The following is a 19,355-nucleotide window of genomic DNA, read 5'->3' as shown; positions in this document are numbered from 1 at the left end:
GCGTGATAACTGGGATACAGAGCGGCCTCCAGCGTGATAACTGGGATACAGAGCGGCCTCCAGCGTGATAACTGGGATACAGAGCGGCCTCCAGCGTGATAACTGGGATACAGAGCGGCCTCCAGCGTGATAACTGGGATACAGAGCGGCCTCCAGCGTGATAACTGGGATACAGAGCGGCCTCCAGCGTGATAACTGGGATACAGAGCGGCCTCCAGCGTGATAACTGGGATACAGAGCGGCCTCCTGCGTGATAACTGGGATACAGAGCGGCCTCCAGCGTGATAACTGGGATACAGAGCGGCCTCCAGCGTGATAACTGGGATACAGAGCGGCCAGCAGCGCGGTAACTGGGATACAGAGCGGCCTCCAGCGTGATAACTGGGATACAGAGCGGCCTCCAGCGTGATAACAGGAATACAGAGCGGCCTCCAGCGTGATAACTGGGATACAGAGCGGCCTCCAGCGTGATAACTGGGATACAGAGCGGCCTCCAGCGTGATAACTGGGATACAGAGCGGCCTCCAGCGTGATAACTGGGATACAGAGCGGCCTCCAGCGTGATAACTGGGATACAGAGCGGCCTCCAGCGTGATAACTGGGATACAGAGCGGCCTCCAGCGTGATAACTGGGATACAGAGCGGCCTCCAGCGTGATAACTGGGATACAGAGCGGCCTCCAGCGTGATAACTGGGATACAGAGCGGCCTCCAGCGTGATAACTGGGATATGGATTAGCCTCCCACCCAATAACTGTGTGCTAGCAGGTGACGGTGCTATGGGTGATGCTCAGAGTGTTGTGTGTGTGTGTGACATTCATGGTCGGTGTGGGGTTTTCTCGAGTAAACACGAGGTGCTGACTTTTGATTTGGTCTCTCGCAGGGTAGGATGGAAAAAGTTACCGTCTGCTGTAGAACTCTGTAACGCACCGTCAGCCCATCACCATCCGGCCGCTCACAGGTAAACATCTTATTACTACATAAAGACCCTCATATCTCCCCAAAAATACTGATATACAGTAAATACTGGTTAAATGGTAGACTATAAGGTCACAGAAAACCTCCTGTCCATAAATGTCTATCTAACCCATTCTATACCCAACCCATCTGAGTAGTCCTGTACTAGGTATTAAAAATTCTAAAATTGCAGTCAGCCCTCTAGTCCGGAAATATGGGTATTACTGTATAATTTCTTAACGTGTAGTCACGGGGCCGAGGCTCATGTGCTACACATCCAAGGCACATCCTGTGCCCATCTATTAACTTTATTGACACGGTCCTGAAGAACACATCTAGGGAGAAATGGGTTTTCTTTATATGTCTTTGTCAGATGCCAAGCCAAAGGATTCCCAAATTGGGCTTCCAGTTCAGACATGCCTTACATAACAGAGGCCAGACCTTCGTATCGGAGGTCAGACTTAGGTGGACAGCAACTTACTGCACTCAAGATATTCATCTTATTTTTATAATGCCATATTTCTCCAATGTGGACGCAAAACATGAAATGGGTGACGATCAATTCATGTAATAGTTATATATGGATGCCAGATGTGCCATGATGCTTTGCAGCAGGGGGGGGTGGGGGCAAAACAATCAAACTCCCTTTTTCTGCAAAGTGGGGGAAAGAAAGTGACAACTGCTCAGAGTCCAGATAACTTATATCACCTAAGCGTTACTGCAATATTTTTCACAGAGATTAGTCAATATGTTATCCTGTATTTTTAATTATGGCTGCAAAACAGTCCCAAATCAGAAAGTCCCAAAAGCATACAACCCCTTGAATCCAGAACCTGATGATCTAAGTACCAATGACCTTTTTTGGGACAACTGAGGGAATAAAGATCCTGGAGAACATTTTATTTTACATATTTAAAGAGGATCTCTCAGGTCTCGATCAGAGGGCTGCATAGTATAGGGAAGGAGACGCTGAGCTCGGGAATATATAGTTTTCTATGATTTGATCAAGTAATTTTATGTAAAATGTGGTTAAAAGGCTTGAGAGCCTGAGAGTCCTGCTTCCTCCGCCCACACAAAGTGATTGACAGCTCTACATACATACAAACGCATGCAGGAAAAGCTGTCAATCACTTTGTGCGGGCGGGGAAAGCAGGACTCTCAGGCACTCTGTCCTGGCAGCATTTTAACCACTTTTTACATAAAAATACTAAATCAAGTCATAGAAAACAATATATCCCTGAGCTCTGCATCTCCTCCTCTATACTAAGGCCCCCTTTAGACATGCACCTGATTGGATCCACTTTAATTATTTTTTTTTAGATCATTAATTTTTACATTTAAAAGTCTGGACTAAAAAGTTGCAGCCATTCTGGGTATGGTATCTGCACTCACGGTCATGCTGTCCAACTGGTTAAAAAAAAGCCCCCGCATTGCTTCAAGCATTTATTTTTAGAAGTGTAACCGTATACAGTAGCTCCGTCCTACCAGACACCTGCACAGTACTGTGAAGAGGAACATGGAGTGTAAAAACGGTCAAAGGAAGTCCTAGGTCTTAGGGACTGGTTAACCATAGGGTACACTTTCCTGATCTGCAAGCGGGTCTCTAGGTGTTGAGACTACAACTCCCAGTATGCCCTAACATACAGTTTAAAAGTATAAGTCTACTGAGCAAAGGTAAAATTTACTCTTTGTTATAGACCTTCATGACCGTATCACTTATTTTCACAATCTAAAAATAAATTATTAATAATAATATAATAATAAAGATTCTGCTGCTGCCTGGAAATCACCAACAAGCAGGTTCATTGCTGATCACAGATCTTATCATGGGTTAGTTCTTGTTTAAATTATATCCAGGAATGTTCAACTAGTCTGATATATAGATTATTAATACGTGTATTTGAGTTAATGAGTTGCGTAGATACCAGGGGCAAAGTATAATAATAGATCCGTGAACAGCATCTTGTTGGTAGTTGCCATTTTTGGTTTTTTAGTTTACAGGGAAAATAAATAAGAGAAACCGCCAAAACAATAATTAGGACAGATGTTGGCTTCTACATTTGTTCACTAGAGTCAAAGTCAGTCAAAGGTGAAGCATCACGCTAGCGACTCCTTCTTGCGCCCATCAGACGAGTCCGCTTTAATATATATTTACTATTGAACATCACACCTAAAAGATAATGACAATGTGGCTGATGGCTTAAAAGTGGCCAACCCCAAATATATAAAGTATGCAAGTTTCAATATGTTAGTTATTATGATGTATATGTCGCCATCACCTTCTTTATACCACTTTTTAAAGATTTATTCGGTCGTCCCCTTAGGGTCACTGCTCTGAAATCGTTCCTTGTGTCATCAGTTCTTTAATAAAAGGTTTCTGGGGCTCATTATGGAAATGGAGAACTTGGGGGATGGCGAAGAATCTCAGATGTTGAATGGGAGTGTGTCGGAAAGCCTGAACACGGACAGAGTGACGCTGGACGAGGGGTAAGACCTGGTGATTTCTTTTTCTATACAGGAGTCCAAAGTGAGGAACCACTCAAATATCTGGAAGACCAAAATAGATGGATCTCACGAGATTAGATCAATGGCTGTACCAATGATGTGAGCTATTGTAAACGCTACGGTCTTTAAAAGGTGCCATCTTGAATTTGACATTTTTGGGTTGTACCCGACTGGTAATTCAACCCTGTATAGAGATATCATATCGGAGGATATGTTGTGTCCGTGTGTTTGTTGTATGTAACTTTTAATAAGATGACTGCATGTTGATCAACATGTCTCCATCACGTCATTTGTCATTTATGTATGTTTTATTACAGATATGAAGCAGACGAACCAGCCAGTCAAGAGCAGGAGGGGTTCCTGCAACATGTATCGAGTCAAAAAACCCAGTTCACTGATGTAAGTACTGATTTCTCCCAACAATGTCACCTTGTATAGTCTATATTCTGCTTTATATACTTTCTTGTATGTGTGGTTGTCTGGCAGCAGGTCCCTAGCAACCAGTCTCAGGTCTGCAGTTCAAGGCTGAATTGCCTGCGAGATAATGACAGGAAAAGGGCAAGTTGAAAGATAGAGAGAAATTTTTGTTTTTTAGTACTACCAAACCTACCATATAAAGAAAATTTTGGCAAAAATACATTTTGATGGAAAACACCTTTCAATTTGTTTAAGCAACAATTTAGGTTCTTCAGTCAACACAGCAACGTGGAAATCAGGTCACATTTGCATAGTTTCACCAGAAAGCATGATATCATTTCACAAGGGTGTCAGTAGTCAAAGAAGAGTAGCAAGAAGTTTTATACATGGAGATCATTGGGTCTAAGATCTTCCAAACATTCTACTGCTAAACGGGGGTTAAGGGACCTCTATTCTCCCAATAAGTGAAAGTTCTAGAGAGGGAACCCCGTCTATCAAAGATATATACATAGAATATGCCATAAAGGTTTCTCATCGGCATTGCCCCTTCATTAAATATTGAGTCATTGAAAAGGCTGTACATTCCGCATGAAGAAGAAAATCTTGAGGGTTGTTCACAACCAGACAACTGATGACCTATCCAGAGGATAGGTCATCAGTATATGATTGGTGCAGGTCCGATACCCGGACTCCGCACCGATCAGCTGCTGCGGCTGCCTACGTGAACTGGATGTTATTGCACAATATGCAGCGTACGGAGCAGGAAACATTTGTCTCTGTACAATGCAGCTCGGGCCGCTATTCCGTGACCGGAGAAATCGGTTTCCAGCATGGACGTCCGGTGGCTGGAGACAGCCGATTGGCGCAGTTCTTGGGATGTCTGACCCCCCACCGATCATATACTGATGACCTATACTGTGGATAGGTCATCAGTTATCCAGTCGTGGACAACCCCTTTAATAACCTCAACTTACCAACAATCCCTCATTTCCTATATATTACTGGATGTCTTAACTGAAAGTGATATCAGGGAAAAAAAATTGTCTAAGAAAGCGAATATTAAACCCAAGGTTTTCTTTCTTAATGAGATCTGGCAGTCCTCTACAGTATAGGTGAAAGCCAGAACTCAGTTTTCCGGTTAGAAAATTCTTCCTTTGTTGAGAACAAGACTTCATAGAAACAGACAAGAAAACGTCCACCTCTGACGCGTTTCTGGCCCCTCATAGTATCCTTAGTCATCTACAGCATTTGCCGGAGTGAAAGGGTGACACATCTGTCAAATAAACCATTCCATGGTGAAGCATCCTACAGAGACACCCGCAGGAGGTCTACAAACTATTATGGACTGATGACGCGGAGTGTATTAGTTAACAGGGATATTGGCCCCTTATTCACGTCATTTGCCATTATCCTTCAAGGACGGTCAATGCTGAACAATAAGCAAAAAACCAACCTATATAAAGTTGCTTTGTTTCGAATGTCCTTACTAAAATACATCAAGAGCTAGCAAATCCCTAATATCGTGTGATCAAAAATTGTAGCTAAAGGGGGCGAAAGTCAAAGCATTTACATTGAAGTGTAGACTGACCGGCAGCAGAGTTTACACTCGACTGTGGACTGACTCGCAGCACGGCAGCGTTTACACTAGACTGTGGACTGACTGGCGGCAGCGTTTACACTAGTCTGTGGACTGACCGGTGACAGCGTTTACACTAGACTGTGGACTGACCGGCGGCAGCGTTTACACTAGACTGTGGACTGACCGGTGGCGCGGCAAGGTTTACACTAGACTGTGGACTGACCGGCCGCAGCAGTTACACTAGACTGTGGACTGACCGGTGGCACGGCAGGGTTTACACTAGACTGTGGACTGACCGGTGGCAGCGTTTACACTAGACTGTGGACTGACCGGTGGCTGCGTTTACACTAGACTGTGGACTGACCGGTGGCTGCGTTTACACTAGACTGTGGACTGACCGGTGGCAGCGTTTACACTAGACTGTGGACTGACCGGTGGCAGCGTTTACACTAGTCTGTGGACTGACCGGTGGCAGCGTTTACACTAGACTGTGGACTGACCGGTGGCACGGCAGCGTTTACACTAGACTGTGGACTGACCAGTGGCACGGCAGCGTTTACACTAGACTATGGACTGACCGGTGGCAGCGTTTACACTAGACAGTGGACTGACTGGTGGCAGTGTTTATGTAGCAGGACTCCAGGCTAAAGAAAAATCACTTGCGCCTAGGAACCATATGATATTTTTTAGAAGCATTTGCGACCATTTAACTCACAATCTGCACCCTTCTGCCAGCGTTGAGGTTTCTTCTTCCCCAAAATGCATCTACTTCTGTTATTTTTAGCCGTCTAAATGTTTGACAACAAACAATTGCAACTTTGTCTGTTGAGGACTTGCCTTGAAACACGACAAACTTGCTGAAACAAGCGCTCTATAACCACTCAAAGCTGATGACTGGTATTTCTCCAGATGCCCCGGTATCATTTCTTCATGTGACTTCTCATTTACTCTCTTGCTATTGAGGCTCCCAGTGTGTTACCCTCAACATCAATAAGAATACAAAAGATGACATAGCATTGTCCAGGCATCTAAGGAAAAAGCCATAATGCTGCTGTGTCTTGTACCTTCTCTGAACACAAGGCAGTAAAGGAGACTAGTCAGTGTAGTCTATGGTTCCCAATTCCAAGGCGGAAACAAAATTTCAGGTTTGACTCCCAATATCTCACTCTCCGTTATGTCACCCTCACCGGGACCCAAGAAGCTGAGATATGGGGAGCTGTTTGAGGGGTCCAAAAAGTTGCTTTAGCGGCCATGCTTGTGACATGGAGGGAACGCTGTGGTTGCTGGCGATTTTTTTTTTTTTTGCAAGTCGTTTATTTTAGGTAAAATGCTCCATCACTGAGCTAATGTAAGACATGCGAAAATATGATAGACATCTATTCACTGGGGATCAGTAAACAAGTTGATTCAGTGAGCGGATAAATGTTCATTGATTGCTATAATGACCCGATGTACATAATGACTTCATTCCAGTCCTCTGTATAGAGTTATGCCGAGTTGTGTATGAGTCTTCTGTTGAGATACTGTATATATATATATATATATATATATATATATATATATATATATACACACACACACACACATTACTGTCAATGTAAGGCGTCTCAAGTCCTCCGCTGTTTCTTCCACAGTTTGAAGGAAAGACGTCTTTTGGGATGTCCGTGTTTAACCTGAGCAATGCCATCATGGGCAGTGGCATCCTGGGCCTTGCCTTTGCCATGTCTAACACAGGCATCATTCTGTTTGTGTAAGTATCTATACGCGGTCTCCTGGCTCCGGTCCAGGCCGCTATCAGTTTGGGAAACTCTTTTCCATGAACAGCTTCTTCATGGGGCACGACCGTAAGCAGCTGCTTCTAGACAGATTGTAGGCTCCTATTCCCACACTGTACACAGTCCGCATGCTATACACACACACACACAGATAGAACGCCTATATAATGTACATATATACCTCTGTCTACCGATATACAGCCTGCCTGCTACACAGATAGGCCGTCTACTATACATATACAATCCACACATATGCGTAAACTAAGGCCTAATGTCTACTATGCAGATAAACAACCTACCTGCTACACAGATATAAACCTATATAATATACATTCTGTATAGATGTACAATATTACAGTCCAGCTACTACTAAGACCAATATAATATACAGACATACATCCTATTAGACCATATCACAGCCTTTATACTATATAGATATGAATCCACAGCCTGTCTATAAATATACAGTGTACTATAGAAAAATAGTCTGCCTACTATACACATATAAGGGCTAATGTACAGAAATAAAATCTAGTATATTCTCTCCCAGTCTATGTACTATGTACATACATACGTATGCTGCCTACTCTATAGATATAAGGTAGCCTTCGTATTCCGTATATACACGGCCTGCACTATAGAAAAGTTTGTCTTTGTATTATGTACCTTATATACGCTGCCTGCTCTATAGATATAAGGTAGATATATGGGCTGTCTGCTATATACAGCCTCACACACAAGGTCACTATGGATAATTGTTCTCCCTTTACTAGACTGCAGTATATACGTGTCTCTGTAAAGATTTAGCGTGTCAGGCCATGTTCTTCTATCTTGCAGGATCCTTCTGATATCCATTGCTCTCTTGTCTTGTTACTCCATCCACCTCCTCCTCAAGTGTTCGGGTGTTGTAGGTACGTGACCCTCGTTCTTCGCCTGGTGTTGAGTATTAGTATTTTTTTCCTAGTGACTTTGGAACAGAACGAATGCAACGTATTCTGTATTTCCTAATATTTTAACCCTTCCCATAACGGACATCTCTCCTTAAAATCCTTAGACAATCACGGTCAATGATGCGGAATAGGAGAGCAAAAATTGCTCCTCATTTTTCTTTGTCCATCCTTTCTCCTGGACAGGTATCCGCGCCTATGAACAACTAGGTCAAAGAGCATTTGGATCGGTAGGAAAAATTCTAGCGGCGCTAATTATAACCGTACATAATGTGGGCGGTGAGTAAAAACGTTTCCTCCTCTGTTCTCGATGGTTTCTTCCACAAAATGCATGATTGTTCATTGCTTTACGTGCAGCTATTTAGCCAATCATATAATAAGCATGGTTCCTTATCTATTATGTGATTGGCTCAAAAATCGCATATTATGTAGAGTGGGACTACGAGTATATGCGCTAATCTACACTATAGAATAAAAGAATGAAAAGGAGGTAACCCATAAAAAACCAGCGCCACACTTGTCCACAGGTTGTTTATGGTATTGCAGCTCAACGCTATTGACTTTTAAAGGGCTTTGATACCAAACACAACCTGTGGACAGGTGTGGCGCTGTTTATAAAAGAAAGCAGCCATGTTATTCTAATCCTGGACAACCCCTTTAAGGTTGTATTTTAGACTGCAAGCAAAACTCATTGTGTAAACTTCCACTGTTCCTTTCCTTTCTAAACTAAGATCCCTCCTCACAATAAGAATAAGAAACTTAGATCGCAATATGTTAGCCTGGTACCATATTAGGGAAAATATAATATACTATTATCATGTCAATGCCATTTCAGATTATGGGTGCCTCTGCCAGGCTTGGGTAGTCTCACTGATGAGAGTCCCCTGTTGAACACATTGGGTGGGTATACACGTTTATGTTAGACGTTTATGTTAGTTTCACTTGCTGGAGTAAAAAGGAGGGCCCCCTTAAAGTGCATGGGATATCTTCTTTTAACAGAAATTGCAAAAAACTTGTCAAACTTCTTTTTTTTTTTTCCAGCAATGTCGAGTTATTTATATATCATCAAATACGAGCTTCCCCTCGTGATTCAAGCTTTCCTGGGACTGACCAAAGCAACCGAGTAAGATTAGAAAGGTCGTACATCTGTCTGTGTGTATGTGAACTATGGGTGTGAGTGTTTACCCGTGAAAATGCCATCACCCCATTATATGTACCAGATGTCTGAGTATTTTCTCCTCCGCAGGGACTGGTATTTTAACGGTAACCTGCTCATCATCATTGTCAGTATCCTCATCATTATGCCTCTCGCACTCATGAAACATCTGGGTAAGACCTAAAGCCATTGATCACGTCCGGCGAGGATGTATAGTCAGGACTCTCAGGTTGTCAATGTGTAGAGCAGTGGTCACCAACTTGCAGCTCTCCAGCTGCTGCAAGACTACAACTCCCAGAATGCTCTGACAGGCATGCTCAGAATTGTAGTCTTGCAACTGCTGGAGAGCTAGAGGTTGGAGACCAGCGCAGTAGGGTATGACCAGCTTGACCGTGCAATGGCTGATCTTTTATGTCTCTCTTTTAGGTTATTTGGGTTACACAAGCGGCTTCTCGCTCAGCTGTATGGTGTTCTTCCTGTGTTCGGTAAGTTGTAGGAAATGTTGTCAGGAATCAGATTTTAATTTTTTTTGCATGCAAATTCATACCTGGGCAACATACTGCTGTGGCAGGGGAGATACCATGATCCCTAAGGTGAGAGTGGGACCTCCTGGCCATGTTCTTGCTTCTCGGGCCTTTTGGCTAAGAGAGTGTAGCAGCTGCACTTATCGGTCGGAGGTTAGCAAACATCCCTGCCGGTGGGGTGATGGCCATCGTAGAGGGACGACAGAACGTCGAGGAGATGGGCAGAGAACCCCACGATTGATGCCAGCGGTCGAATAGTTTAAAAACCCGAGTTGTTAAGTGCCCCAGGAGTGGTGACCGTGGGGTGTCTGAACTCACTGGGGGTGGAATCCCACTGAGTGATGGCACATTTGCGCGCACTTGTCTTTCACACATTTGAGCACACCTTTAATTTTCCTGGCCTTTTGGCTGGGAAATGAGGAATTTTTATATTTGGCGAATGTCTAGGCTGTATCACAGCGCACATTCACTTATTTAATATTGTTTTTCACTATGTTTGTCACGTTTGTCACATTGGATTTCTAGGATGCGGTCCCCTTTTGGGTCCCTCGCAAGGTCCAGGGGGAAGACATGTTCCGACTTCCCTTGCAACACCGGCCTCCCTTCCTCTTCTGAGGGGAGGTTCAAACCTGATACAGGCTCCTAGGTGGGCACTGGGGTGGCAGCCCAGGAGTGTTTGTTGGGTCTTGCTGAGCTTCAGCGGGGGGGGACCACCGATCCTCGATCCTTTGGGCCTATGGTCCGGAGGGTCAGGGAATTATTATGCAGGGCCTCTCTCCTTTAGGAGAAGGGCTGCGATAGAACGCATCCTCAGTGCACTTTTTTGTGTGGCACCTCTGCAATTTTTTGTGCACTTTGGGTGATAGAGAGCACGACTCGAGCTTTCATATTAAAAAAAAATAAAAATAGTTATTCCACTCCCACTATCGAATAAAAATCACGCTGCCTGACAGACCTCCTCAAGTGCCCCTTGTATGGTATAAACCTTCTAGGAAACTGCAGTACCAGAGGTGAACTCCAAGTGGCGGTGCATTTCCCTGTTTAATATTACTATTCTATAGTTTTGTTATATTGTGAACCCAAAGCGGATGCTTTGCATTAACGCTCCGTAACTTACAGCTATCCAACTGTGAAACTACAAGTCCCAGCATGCAATGATAGCTGCAGACAGTCATGTTAAAAAGCTCAAGCTTTGCAGCAATGCATGAAAAAAAATCTGAAAGTCAGGAGAAATTCTCAACTTGAATTGATCAATTTTATGTAGTGCTCATATAAATAACCATAAGTAAATTTGTAAATTAAAGTTTACACCCATGCCCATAGAATAGAAGTCTAAAATACATATTGGTAATGTTAGCTAAAATCAGAGGTTTGGGTGGTTCCTGACTCGTGATTCACCCTTTATATTAAAGGAGTTTTAGAAAACCCATTTTCAGAATTCTGAGTTAATAATGGAGTCCCCTGTTTAGGACCCTTCTCTATAACCAGAGTGCAGAGCTGCTGGAGGACCGATCATGTCAGTGCATTACAGCACATTGATTTCAATGGACACTGTGCAATGTTTAATTTCTCCTGTGGTGGCGCTGCAGAGAAACTTAACACTCACTGCCAAGGTTCCATCAAAGATTACAGCTGATCGCTGGGGTCATAACTACAGGACATCCCGTGATCATCTAAATCAGCAGATAACATTTAGCTTTGGTCTACAATGGAGGATTAAACGGAGTATTAAAGGTTTTGCAAGTGTAGACCTCTGTAGATGTTCCTCACCATGTCATTCTTGTATTCTCTCTGTCCTTCTGCGTTAACGCGCTCTGCCCCCTTTCCAGGTAATCTACAAAAAATCTGTAATACCATGTCCTCTGAACTCAACATATACAGAGCATACTGTCTACACTAATGGTTACAACGCCACGGAGGATGAGTGCTCACCTAAGTTATTCACTATCAACACTCAGGTATGTCTGTCCCGAGATCCACAAAAGACGTCAAATATTTGTTACATTTTTCCCCACATTAACATGTAACATCTGAAATTACTTTCATTTCAGACTGCATACTCCATCCCTATCCTTGCGTTCGCCTTTGTGTGCCATCCCGAGGTTCTACCCATATACACTGAGCTGCGCAGGTATGAACCCTATATAAAGCGACCATGTGATGTGATCTTCCTGTAGCAGGCAGGACCCAACATGCAGTACCAAGTCCGATTCCACATATGCTTAAGTCATCCATATGAATTCGCTTGGCCACCAAAAACCACTAGACACAAAAACACACAAAAGTCCTGTTTCCTGTAGCCGAAAACCACCGGAAATTCCTTGTCGGTCAATCAAACCTATGCATGATAACTCTTGCAGCCATTTTTTTTCTATTGCTGCAATGCATCGAATATTAAAAAAATACAGCAACTTTGCAAAACATTGTGATCAAAAATCTACCGTTTTGTGTATACAGCTCTTATGAAGACCTATGTGGCTTAATAGTTAGACTTCAAAGAAAAACCCTGTGTAGTCTGATCCTGCAGTCATGTGTTACTCCCTTCCCTTCCACTTTGCAAATTTGACTCAATTCTCATGGAAGACCCAGCACACAATACATGTAACATACTTTTATCTCTTTTATGTATGAAGTGCCACCAAGAAACGGATGCAGAATGTGGCAAACGTCTCCATCTTTGCCATGTTTATCATGTACCTGATGACAGCTCTGTTCGGCTACCTGACTTTCTATGGTAAGGGTCATACAGGAAAATTGGGTGAAGAGAGCCATCGATGCGAGAGAAGTTAAAGGGTTAAATCTATAACGTTCGCTAAGACTCTAAGACCCAGCTATTGATTTGGATCGCCTACTTTTACTTTGAACTGGTTATCATGAACGAGGCCCAGTTTATTCCCAATGACTTCTGTGGGTTCCTTTTTAGCAGCTCAAAATAGGGGGGGCGGGGGTCAATAAGCACGGTACCCTCCAATCATCTATGTACAAAGATGGAACCACAATGTAATCTACTGGCACAATGGCATCCTACAGAAATCATGGTGCCCCAGAGCAGAACTCAACCCACACAGAGCTCTAGCAAATAATTATTTTTTTTTACAGTAAATGTTCACAAATTCTGGCTGCCTGCAGCCACCACTAGGGGGAGCTAACTGCGTATTGATTTATACAGCTAGTATTTACCTAATTGAGAGCTGTATAAATCTGTATGCAGTGAGCTCCCCCTAAGCGCCAGCTATAGGCAGCAGTTCAGTATTGGGCTCCCACCTACAATTGGCCCCATAGCAGTCGTGTGATTTGCCTCTAGATCACATGTGCCAATGATAATAGAGCATGTAGGAAGAAGAGAAAACAGTCCCATTTATGACCAACAAGTGGGGCTGCACCTTCCTGCATAAATAATTGTATCTTGATATCATGCCATAAAACAGTGGTATATAAGATTACTGCCCAGTACAATACACAAATTTCCATGATGTTTTATGCCGTCTCCTGGCGGCAAGGGGTATTGCAAGTGTTTTCTATTCCACTGCTATGTCTGACCACATTTTTGACAATGTATGTATATATATATGCCCCTTCTGTTAGGTAAAGTGGACTCGGAGATGTTACACACGTATAACCAAGTAGACCCCCTGGACACGCTTGTGCTTTGTGTACGTCTTGCTGTGTTAGTAGCAGTTACACTGACTGTGCCGGTTGTTCTATTTCCGGTAGGTGAGATTGTGGTTGAACTTTTTGCTTAAATCTGGATTTACTTTTATTTTTTACATTGTCCTAATGTTCCTGCCCTGTCTGTGACTGCAGATCCGTAGAGCCATCCAGCAGCTCCTCTGCCCCGAACAGGACTTTCGTTGGTGGCGGCACACACTCATTGCTGTGTGTTTGCTGGTAATTGTCAACCTGCTGGTCATCTTTATTCCGAACATCAAGGATATTTTTGGTGTTATTGGTAAGAATTTCTTCAAATTTGTATTTTTTAGCTATATGGAGATATAATGTGCATGAGTATATACAAAGCTGCATGGACCATAGACGTAAATTAGACTCATGTCCCTTAGTTATTATGCCCCCATATTAATTGTCTTTGGAAATGGTCAACAAGTTTGTTTTTGGACACGCCCTTATCAGCTTTGAAGAGCAGCTATAATACAGGGGGCAAGTTAGTTTTTTTCTACATGTGTGTGTTCTATGTTCACATCTGCGTCAGGGCTCCGTTCCGTCGTAGCTTTCTGTCAGAACGGAGCCCTGACTGACACAACTGAAACCGTAGGTCTCCGTTTCCATCACCATTGATTTCAATGGTGACAGATCCGGTGCCAATGGTTTCCATTTATCTCCGTTGTGCAAGGATTCCGTCCTTTTGACCGGAAAAAAAACGACGGTATTCATCCGGTCCAAACGACAATACTTGCACCACGGAGACAAACTGAAACCATTGGCACCGGATCCGGTGATGGAAACGATAAAAACCTACGGTTTCAGTTTGTGTCATTCAGGGCTCCGTTCCGACAGAAAGTTCTGACGGAACGGAGCCATGACGCAGATGTGAACGAAGCCTAAGATGCCTGTACGGTGAAAGGGACTTCCCAGAATGCAATGCACCAGAGCATGATCCGTGCAGACACAGAAAAAGCAGGGGATGCTGGGAGATATCAGTGTTGAAGCCTGGAAAATAGTGAGTGCAGCTTTGGAGTATAATACAGGATGTAACCCAGTATCAGTAATATATGTATGCAGCGTCTCCACCAGCAGATTAGGGAGTGCGGCTCTGGAGCATAATACAGGACGTAACTCAGGATCAGTACAAGATAAGTAATGTAATGTATGTACACAGTGACTCCACCAGCAGAATAGTGAGTGCAGCTCTGGAGTATAATACAGGATGTAACTCACAACAGTACAGGATAAGTAATGTAATGTATGTACACAGTGACTCCACCAGCAGAATAGTGAGTGCAGCTCTGGAGTATAATACAGGATGTAACTCACAACAGTACAGGATAAGTAATGTAATGTATGTACACAGTGACTCCACCAGCAGAATAGTGAGTGCAGCTCTGGAGTAGAATACAGGATGTAACTCACGGCAGTACAGGATAAGTAATGTAATGTATGTACACAGTGACTCCACCAGCAGAATAGTGAGTGCAGCTCTGGAGTAGAATACAGGATGTAACTCACGACAGTACAGGATAAGTAATGTAATGTATGTACCCAGTGACTCCACCAGCAGAATAGTGAGTGCAGCTCTGGGGTATAATACAGGATATAACTAAGGATCAGTACAGGATAAGTAATGTAATGTATGTACACAGTGACTCCACCAGCAGAATAGTGAGTGCAGCTCTGGAGTAGAATACAGGATGTAACTCACGACAGTACAGGATAAGTAATGTAATGTATGTACACAATAATGCCACATATTAAGTTGAGTCACTAATTATTTAACCTGTAAAATGGTGTTTAGATATGGACATACCATGACAACTCGTCTATATGACCTATTAGGGCATATGGATGTTATAAAGGGGGTGTCCCCTGCTTGGGACCCCCTCTATGTGCCAAAATGGAAAGTCCTGCCCAAGTGGACTCGGCACGTCTATGCATTTCATCGATGGCCAAATGTCTGGCTGGCTGTGCTTCTGCCCCCCCCCCCCCCCTCCCCGGTGATAATAGCAGATCGCAGGGGGTAGAGAAGTCTTCATGAGACAACCCCTTTAAGTCTATGTAAATACAACACTGGGTGTTCAATTACGGAATATGGAGTGATGGATGTTTTACCCGATGGATCACAGTGGGTGCTGGATTTTACATTTATTACTATTTATATCCTACAGGATCCACTTCGGCCCCATGTCTGATTTTCATCCTGCCAAGTATTTTCTACTTAAGAATTGTTCCCAAAGAGAAGGAGCCTCTGTTATCACGTCAAAAGATTCAGGTTTGCATAATCGTGTGCCCTACTTATTACTGCCTTCATCCACCCCAATCTCCCATTATCCATCACTATGCACAGGGGGTGGTACATAAAGTGGAGGGGCCCCATACCAAAAGTCAAAATGTCAAAGAGCCTCTCACCTAGTGGTGGTTCCACCATAACCTCCATATTGGGAAGGCATCAACGTCTTTATGCTTTACCTCGTTCTCTTATGTGTCTCCATTGCTTTTTACAGGCTGCCCTCTTTGCCTCCCTGGGTTTCGTGTTCATGATAATTAGCTGGAGTTTTATGATTGTGGATTGGACGACGACGGGACGGAGTAGCATTGGGGGGCACTAGCCTTCTCTTGGCTCCCTCTCCCACGGTTAAGGACAATGGGCCAGTCCTGCACAACACAATGGACAGCTTCGACACCGGAGATTTCAGGACTAGCTGACCGAGAGGAGAGTGGAGCTTGCAATGTGTGCTGGACAAGACAATCTAAGCCATAAGTGCCCCCCAAAACTGTACCACGCCCCCCAGCTGCTGCTATGCCTCACTACAACCAATTGACATGTTTGCTCAGGTTTCTTCTGTGTCTTAGTCATTGGAGGCTCAATACTCATCATCAATTCTTGGGATATTCATTCACTCATGTCAGGTGCCTCTTTCCTCAACACTAACAATATGTCAATAAATCACATTGTATCTACCTCACCGCCCCCTGCTTAGGGGGATCAGTGTGTTGCATTCAGGGGGCTCAGTAATCTCTGAGGACATTGCAGCAGCAGAGAATTACAATGTGCTATGTTGAATTGTATAAAGAATATCTCTACATGTTACAACCTGCCATCTTTATTATGCAGCTTGACATAGACTCACTGTGTCGGACAAAGAATTAGTGCAGAATAAGACCCCAATCTACAGTTGCATACGTCAAAGTTTTTGAATGAGCCCTATAAACATGACCATTAGGCCGGGTTCACACTGAGTTTTTTTGCAGGCAGATTTTGCGCTGCCTGCACGCCGATTTTCACCCGCAGCCATTGAGCGCCGCAGGCAAAAAACGCCGCAAAATACGCTCTCTGCGCCTCCCATTGATGTCAATGGGAGGCCAGAGACGTAAAACGCCCGAAGATAGGGCATGTCCCTTTTTCCTGCGAGCCGTTTTCTCCGCTCGCAGGGAAAAAACGCCTCCCATTGAAATGAATGGGAGGCATTTTCTGCTGGGTTTCAGAGTCAAAAAACGTGTCAAATAAACTCAGTGTAAACTGACCCTTAAAGGCAACGTACATTTATTTTTTTACATACACTGTTTTATTGGGAAAAAAGTATTAGTTTGTTTGGTGCAACTTTCTAATTATTTTTTATTAAAAATTATTTTTACTTTAGGAGCTAAAGCTGCTTTGTATCCTGTATACAGAGCAGCTGTATCGAATGCGGAGATCTAAATTATTCAGGTCAGTGTTACTGACGGGTTCAGGGTCAGTGGGTCCTGCGTGTGTCTGACATGAAGGATCCACCAGTATGTGATCACACCTAAGCTATGAACTTAGATATGATCGATAACAGCACGATCCTGCGTGAACTGCTGTCACTGAGCCCGTCAGTCCCGCTGACCTGATGGATACAGGTTTCAGCGCTAGATACAGCTGCTCTGTATACAGGATATAAAGCAGCTGTATCTCAAAAAGTAAAAAAAAACCTTTAATAAAATGTATAAAGTTGCGCCAAACACACTGATACGCTTTTTTATAAAAAAAAAAAAAAAGTTTTCAAAAGGCTTACATAGCCTTTAACTGTTACATGGCTGTAGTCATACTCGACCCAGCTCTATAATGCAGCTGGTTCCCCATTAGGTCAAAGTGCTCTGCCGGGTCACATCAGTCTGTTTTTTTGTTTCCCTCCGTCCTGATCACTGTGAATCGTGCGTGATCCCCCCCATGATCTGCCGTCACCACGCCGACCCTCCCATGTTACACACTCCTGACATGTTACATGTTTGAATAGCAGCTGTACAAGGCATGTGTTACATGTGTGACACCTAAACTTTTGAAAGAATATTTTAATAAATTTTTAAAACAATGTTTGCAATTTCTTATATTGTGTTACACCAGTGGTCCCAAATTTTCTGAGGCAGCGACCCACTTATGGCCAAGATGTTTGTTTGTTTACCCCCCCACTACAATACTTAGCCTCATTTAGTCTGACGTATGTCAACATCATTCATAGCCAGATGCCGGTACTTTGCTCCATTAGAAAAATAAGTCTCTGCAACAATCGAAATATTGATAATTGTGCGGGCCGGGGAAAGGTGGGGTCAAGGTATCCTGTTGCTGCACGTTGCGGAGGCCCGACTATGGCGGCTGATGGTGGGTCATGTCACCAGACCCGTCCATCAGAGGCTAAGCGAGGGGTTTAGCAAAGGGGGGCGAAACACATCTGAGTGGGGCCCCACACACTATACTGACACCTTAGTGGCCCCCCCACACAGTATAACGCCTCCCCACACAGTAGAATACCCCATATCTGCCCCCACACAGTATAATGCCCCTATAGGTTTCCCCACACAGTACAATGCCCCCATACAGTATATTGCCCCATAGCGTCTCCCATACCCAATATAATGTCCCCATAGTGCCGAATAAAAAAGTACAAATAAATTACCATGACTGGAGAAGATCCCTTTGCACCTCTGGTCTGTGCAGTGTGTGGCTCGGCACAAACAGGCACGATTACATCACTGCGCAGAGCCGCTCATGGACGGAATTACATAGTGAATGCTGGAGCAGAGAGCTGTCAGCTACCTGTTTCTGCAACGGATTCAACTATATCTGCATCCTGAGAATGCAGATCGAGTTGAAAACAGGATATCTGTAAGTGGCACACGACCCCCGTAGGTCTTCACACCCCCCCCCCCCCCCAGGGGATTGCGAACAACAGTTTGGAAAACACCGCGTTATACAATGTCTGATAGGATGAACCACTGTGCAACTGATAAAAACAAGATTTCTAGGATTTCAGGGGAATTTCCACATAAAATAAAACATTTCTTTATTATATCTGTTTTGAAAGGGTGACAACAAACATGGCCTATCATTACAGTTCCGACACATCTTTTTTCAGGCTCCTGAATGGCAGATTGGCCATTTAGAAGCAACATGAATATACCTCCTTTAGGATCAGTAATGTCACTCGTAATCATCACCCATCTTTCCCAGAAACAGATATAACTTAGAAAGGGCTTAACAGAATTTAATGGATGAGAATGAATCAGGAATCACGTTAATTTTGCTTACAGAATAGTCGAGTTATATCCATCAGCAAACTAAGCTCTCAGGGGATGCTGGTTCTCCTTGTGGAGATCCAGCTGTTGTAGGGAGTCTTATTGGCAATGTACTCTGGGAAAAAAATATGCAAATTAGCTTTCCTCCAGAATGAAGAAAACTGTCTCTCTAGTGCCACCTATAGGCAAGTCAATATCCGACTCCATTAAAGAGCCTTGAAACATTACTAGGGATATCTGCCACACCATAGAGACCCATCTGTAGACAGCGAAGTTCTTGCTCCTCGTCAGT

The 19,355-nt window shown here is 43.7% G+C and overlaps 2 protein-coding genes across 6 annotated transcripts in view; one reads left to right on the top strand and one right to left on the bottom strand.

Annotated features, from left to right (window-relative positions):
• SLC38A5 (solute carrier family 38 member 5) overlaps positions 1–16,490 on the top strand; it is a 33,360-nt gene extending 16,870 nt beyond the window's left edge. For 3 of the 5 annotated variants that reach the window (XM_075834944.1, XM_075834941.1, XM_075834940.1), the window contains exons 2-17: positions 883–960; positions 3,281–3,443; positions 3,779–3,860; positions 7,092–7,207; positions 8,070–8,143; positions 8,366–8,458; positions 9,221–9,302; positions 9,426–9,508; positions 9,762–9,820; positions 11,689–11,817; positions 11,911–11,990; positions 12,493–12,593; positions 13,445–13,569; positions 13,664–13,808; positions 15,697–15,800; positions 16,033–16,490. In XM_075834944.1, coding sequence (XP_075691059.1) covers positions 3,346–3,443; positions 3,779–3,860; positions 7,092–7,207; positions 8,070–8,143; positions 8,366–8,458; positions 9,221–9,302; positions 9,426–9,508; positions 9,762–9,820; positions 11,689–11,817; positions 11,911–11,990; positions 12,493–12,593; positions 13,445–13,569; positions 13,664–13,808; positions 15,697–15,800; positions 16,033–16,137 — 1,476 coding nt within the window. In that variant the 5' untranslated portion in view covers positions 883–960; positions 3,281–3,345 and the 3' untranslated portion in view covers positions 16,138–16,490. The remainder of the gene's footprint in view (positions 1–882; positions 961–3,280; positions 3,444–3,778; positions 3,861–7,091; positions 7,208–8,069; positions 8,144–8,365; positions 8,459–9,220; positions 9,303–9,425; positions 9,509–9,761; positions 9,821–11,688; positions 11,818–11,910; positions 11,991–12,492; positions 12,594–13,444; positions 13,570–13,663; positions 13,809–15,696; positions 15,801–16,032) is intronic. The other 2 variants (XM_075834943.1, XM_075834942.1) reach the window with 2 other exon arrangements.
• LOC142658961 (uncharacterized) overlaps positions 1–19,355 on the bottom strand; it is a 94,111-nt gene that overhangs the window by 51,584 nt on the left and 23,172 nt on the right. The window lies entirely within an intron of this gene.

Source organism: Rhinoderma darwinii, chromosome 8, assembly GCF_050947455.1.
Source record: "Rhinoderma darwinii isolate aRhiDar2 chromosome 8, aRhiDar2.hap1, whole genome shotgun sequence".
In the NCBI taxonomy this organism is placed as follows: domain Eukaryota; kingdom Metazoa; phylum Chordata; class Amphibia; order Anura; family Rhinodermatidae; genus Rhinoderma; species Rhinoderma darwinii.
Note: the sequence above shows the minus strand (reverse complement) of the source record. Positions and strands in the feature narration are given on the sequence as shown.